At 64.9% G+C, this 4628-nt stretch overlaps 1 protein-coding gene across 1 annotated transcript; it reads left to right on the top strand.

The window, feature by feature from the left end:
* The first annotated feature begins 1476 nt into the window (after positions 1-1476).
* On the top strand, positions 1477-3911 carry LY6H (lymphocyte antigen 6 family member H). The gene is made up of 4 exons (XM_005888627.3): positions 1477-1626; positions 2105-2232; positions 2958-3077; positions 3374-3911. The coding sequence occupies exons 2-4, from the start codon at positions 2166-2168 to the stop codon at positions 3607-3609; spliced, it is 423 nt and encodes a 140-aa protein (XP_005888689.1). The 5' UTR covers positions 1477-1626; positions 2105-2165; the 3' UTR covers positions 3610-3911.
* Positions 3912-4628: the final 717 nt, after the last annotated feature.

The raw sequence follows: 4628 nt of genomic DNA, 5'->3' as shown, positions 1-4628 counted from the left end.
ACTTTGGCAGAGATTCCCAAGCCAGGAGCAGGTTGGCTGTGATCAGCAGGGACTGCCACCAAGTGCCATCCCACAGTCACCGCATACCCGGACAGAGTCAGTATCCAACTGACCCAAAGGTGTAGAGGCCGGACTTGTGGGAGGGCACCCAGGATATCTGCCCTGCACCCAACCCCTTGGGTAAGGCCTTGTGTTAAATCTGAAATGCATGGGTTAATTCTCACAAGGATGTCCTGGACTCAAGCCTTTGCCCAGCTGCATAGGTTTTGGGACAAAATCTAACCCTTTTCCATATTGTGGCCTGAGCCATCCCCCCAGCCCTCCCCCAAACACTCCTGCTCTCTCTATCTTGGAGCTTGCAAACCCTCCTCCTGCGGGATCACGGGCTCCGCCAGAGAGGCTTTGTCCACACCCCAGGCCTCTCTCTTTACTTCTTATCCAGTGTACTCAGTAGCCCCTGTCAGTCTGCCCAGGTGTCCCCTGCTTGCCTGCCCTCTCGCTAGCACTTGCCCTGGGCTGGGTGCCCAGTGATCTCTCTCCCTGTGGGTTTGGTGCAGCCCTCACACGCTTTCATGGTTACATTTTATAGACAAGGACCTGAGGCTCAGGGGGCAGGCGATGTGCCTGCAGTCACACATCTGAGTGTGGTCCCAGGCTGTCTGCATAAACATTTGTCTGACAGATGAGGGCGGGACTGAAGGAACGACTTTAGCACTTGCTCCTCGCCCAGCGGACGGCAGTGCCCGGCAGAGACTGGTCTCAAGCACGAGGGACAGCAGGTGCAAAGCACAGCGCGACAGGCGTGATGGGAGCAGAAGGCAAGAGACAAAGCTGAGAAACTGACCAGAGCAGGCGGCAGAGGGCCTTGAATGCCAAGACCAGGGTTTGGGACTTGCCCTCTGAGTGTGGGTGTGGTTGGAGGCAGCAGTCCCTGGGTCTGCGGCTGCTCGTGAGGTCGTCGTGGAGGCGGTGGGGGAGGGGGACGGCGCGGAGAATAACCTTGAACCATCGGGATCGGGATCGTGATGGGGTCGGTGAAGGGAGGGCCCAAGGGCCGCGAACAGGGGCCTGGGCTAGTACCTGCGGCACTCGCCCTCCCTCCCTCCCTCTCTGAGTCTTTGTGCCTTTCGCTTCTTTTCGCAGTAAACGTTCTTCCGAGAAATTCCAAGGGGATCTCAGGCTGAGGGGGAAGGGACCTGCCAGCGCCTGGGTTGGGGGAGGGGGAGGTGGGGGCAGCGCACGGGTGAAGAGATCGGGAGCGGGGAGGGCGCGCGCGCGCGCTCGCGCGGGCGGGGCAGCGGGGTGCCTGCTGGCCAGGGGGCCCAGTACGGCCCGGGACGGTGACCCTGAGGGGCCCTGAGTCCCAGGCGCCCCCATCCGCGAGACTCCAGCCGCCCCCGCCCCCCGCGCGGCCCCCGCCCCGGCTCTGCCCCGCCCCTCGCGCGGGGTCCGTGTCTGCGGCTGCGTTCCCCGAAAGACACGGCTGCACCCGGGTTCCCGTCCGCAGGGAGACCGAAGGGCACTGCTCCCCGCGCCGCCCCCGCCGCCCGGAGGCCCGGAGTCGCGGCACCCCAGGGATGTGAGTGCGCCCCGACCCGAGGCCCGCGCTCCACGCCTAGACCCGCGGTGAGAGCCAAGGCTCGCGTGAGGAGACAGGGGAAGAGGCAGCGCCGGGTTCCTGGCCCCGGGCCCCGGCCCAGAGGTGGGGATGGGGGTAGCGCGCGCCCCTGCCCCGCCGGCAGATACTGTCCACTCGCACCTCGTCATGCCCTTTCCTCTCCGGACACACCTACGGCTCCCCAGGGACAAGACGCGCCTCCCGACCACCCCCACCTCCCCACCCCTCATCCCACAGGTGCGAGCGCCAGAAGGGGGCATTTCGGGCTGTCCCCCAGCGAGAGGGCAGGCCTCTTCTCCCTGGAGGGGGTGCAGCGATGGTGGATGCTCTCGCTGATGGGCTGGGGGCGGGGCTTTGGAGCTCCCCGGCGACCCCAGGCTCTGGATTCCTGGGGGGAGGTTGCCTTAGGATGCCAGAAAAGGGGAGGGCCCTTCGACCTGGGCCGGGGGCTTGGTCTCCTTCCTGATCAAGGCTTCCCCCTGCCAGGCCGGTGTCCCAGACGACCCCCGCCCGCAGCCCCCGCGCCTTCCCGAGGCCCGCCTGGAGCATGTTGCCTGCAGCCATGAAGGGCCTCGGCCTGGTGCTGCTGGCCGCTCTGCTGTGCTCGTCCCCCGGTAAGTCTGGGGGCCGCTGGCGGGGGGGAGTCCAGGTCATCTGAGAGTCTGTGCGAAACAGCTCCGGAGAGAACCAAGTGTGGGGCGGCCATTCTCCTATGATGCCCATCAAGCCCACACCCCCTCCCACACCTCTGCGACCCCAGCCCGGCCCTCGCAGTGTGACCCCCCTGCTCGGGCTGCCCCGGTTACAGCCACGTGGGTCTCTCCTGGCTCCCAGGGCAGGGGTGCTCTACCTCTTGGGCCTTGGTCCTGCAGCTGGCCCCCACGGATGCCTTGGCTTGGCGCCGGAGTTCCCCTATGCGCTCTTCTTAGAGCCCCTCTGGCTCCCCGTCAAGTCCTGTCTGATCTTCCTCGATGGAACCAACTGGATTCTGGGGGATGTGAGCCATGGGGAGGGGTGTGCAGGAGGGCACCACAGGTGTGATGCGTGTGACTCTGTGCATGTGCACTGTGCGTATGTGTGGGACCTGGGGGTGCAGAGGGGCTTCCGGAGTCCCAGCGGCAGCACCCTCACCCCAACCTGCCCAAAGGCAAACAGGTTTTTCCCAGCCTGTCCTCCAGGTGCCAGTTAGGCCTGGTCACTCCTGGTCAGGGGGTGCCTGGCCTCCTACAGCCACGCGGCTCTCCTAAGACCTGCAACGAGGCAGGTGGGGAGGATGCAGGGGGCTGGCTGGCTCGAACCCCAGTTCCTGTAGTCATTCTCGTCCCCGTGCCCTGCCCAGCTCACGGCCTGTGGTGCCAGGACTGCACGCTGACCACCAACTCCAGCCACTGCACCCCGAAGCAGTGCCATCCATCAGACACGGTGTGTGCCACTGTCTGGATCACAGATCCCAGCAGCAGTAAGTCAGGCTCCAGGCTCGGGGGTGGGGGTCGGTGGTGTCATCGGAGTCCCTCTGGCCTCAGACAATGGCGTGTGTCTGGGGGCATGACCCTACCCTGCTGTGTGACAGTCAGCAGGTACCTGACTCTCTCTGACTCTTTCCGCGGAGCTGGGGGACAGCATGGGTGGGTTGAAGCCTCAGTTGTGTTGTTCTGGGGTCCTGAGCTGACCTGGAGGGTCCCTGGGCTGGGTCCTGGACACGAGGCCGAGAGGCTTGTGGGGCTCCAATCCCAGGCTCCCTGTCTTCATCCCCAGGCAGGAAGGATCACTCCGTGAACAAGATGTGTGCCTCGTCCTGTGATTTTGTGAAGCGGCACTTTTTCTCAGACTATCTGATGGGCTTCATTAACTCTGGGATCTTGAAAGTGGACGTGGACTGCTGTGAGAAGGATTTGTGCAATGGGGTGGCACAGGCAGGGCGCAGCCCCTGGGCCCTGGCTGGGGGGCTCCTGCTCAGCCTGGGGCCCGCCCTCCTCTGGGCTGGACCCTGAGGCCCCCTCCCCACCGCAGGGCTTCCGAGCTTGTCCCCCCACACCTGAGCCCGTGGCTGCCCCCTCCCCAGCCTGGCCTGGCTGGCACTGGGGGCAGCCTTGGCTCCGATCCGCAGCCTGTGGCTCCCACCCGCCCCAGCTGTGAGACCTCCCTGTCTCCCCACCAGCTCCAAGTTGCAGCCACAGGACATCTCCAGGGATCAGGCATCCGGCAGGAGGCTGGGCCCCTGGGTCCCTGAGGGGAAGCCGGGCCCAGCCCAACAGCCTGGCTGTGAGGATATCTGCGGAGAAATAAAATCACTTCTGAGCCTGGAGACCCGGGTCTGAGCCTGGGTGGGGATTTTGGGGAGGGAGGGGTTCCTGGCAGAGAAAGTGCAGGTGAGCGGGCGCAGGGAGGGTGGCGCGGGTCCTCTGGGGGTTGCCAGGGGACTGTAGGCCTGGAAAGGTTTGGGAACAGCCTGAGGGGCGGTGAGTGCTGGGCTGAGCAAGGTCACAGGGTGGGCCTGAGGGTGAGGCCTTGCAACAGTGTATGCACACACTAGGGAGATGGACACACCAGACCCACACCCATACCCACTGAGGGCACACTACCCACCACACCACGCTCATGCTCCCCACGTGCACCCACGCTGACACATTGGTGGCACAGCAGCTCCTGAATCGGTGTGCCCCAGCTCAGGCAAACCGCACAGGTCCAGGTGTGTGTGCAGACGAGAACATGCAGACACCGCCCCGTGTGCAGGTCTCCACGTGCCCTTTCCCGCTGGGGGTGGTCCACTCCCCAAGAGCCGTCGGGCCGTTTCAGGCTCACGTGCCAGGAGTCTGCCACAGAACTAGGCACACTCACATCCCCACGCTGAGTCGGGTGCCATCGCAGGTAGGGTATGGAAGGCCAGTCCCCGAACCGGGTCTGCGGGATGGCACAGAGGGACAGGGTGCTTCGGGTGGGAGGAGGCAGGGAGGGCCCCTGGAGGTTGACCCGAGAGTGCGGCTTTCCCCGGCCTTTTTTGCTCTAGCAG

This window comes from Bos mutus, chromosome 14 (genome assembly GCF_027580195.1).
Source record: "Bos mutus isolate GX-2022 chromosome 14, NWIPB_WYAK_1.1, whole genome shotgun sequence".
Classification (NCBI taxonomy): domain Eukaryota; kingdom Metazoa; phylum Chordata; class Mammalia; order Artiodactyla; family Bovidae; genus Bos; species Bos mutus.
This window is presented reverse-complemented; position numbering and strand designations above follow the sequence as displayed.

Bases quoted from the DNA above. Each gene is read 5' to 3' on its own strand.
- LY6H (XM_005888627.3), top strand. From the start codon at position 2,166: ATGTTGCCTGCAGCCATGAAGGGCCTCGGCCTGGTGCTGCTGGCCGCT. The intron at 2,233-2,957 runs GTAAGTCTGGGG...TGCCCTGCCCAG, and splicing joins TCTGCTGTGCTCGTCCCCCG to CTCACGGCCTGTGGTGCCAG. The intron at 3,078-3,373 runs GTAAGTCAGGCT...CTTCATCCCCAG, and splicing joins GATCACAGATCCCAGCAGCA to GCAGGAAGGATCACTCCGTG.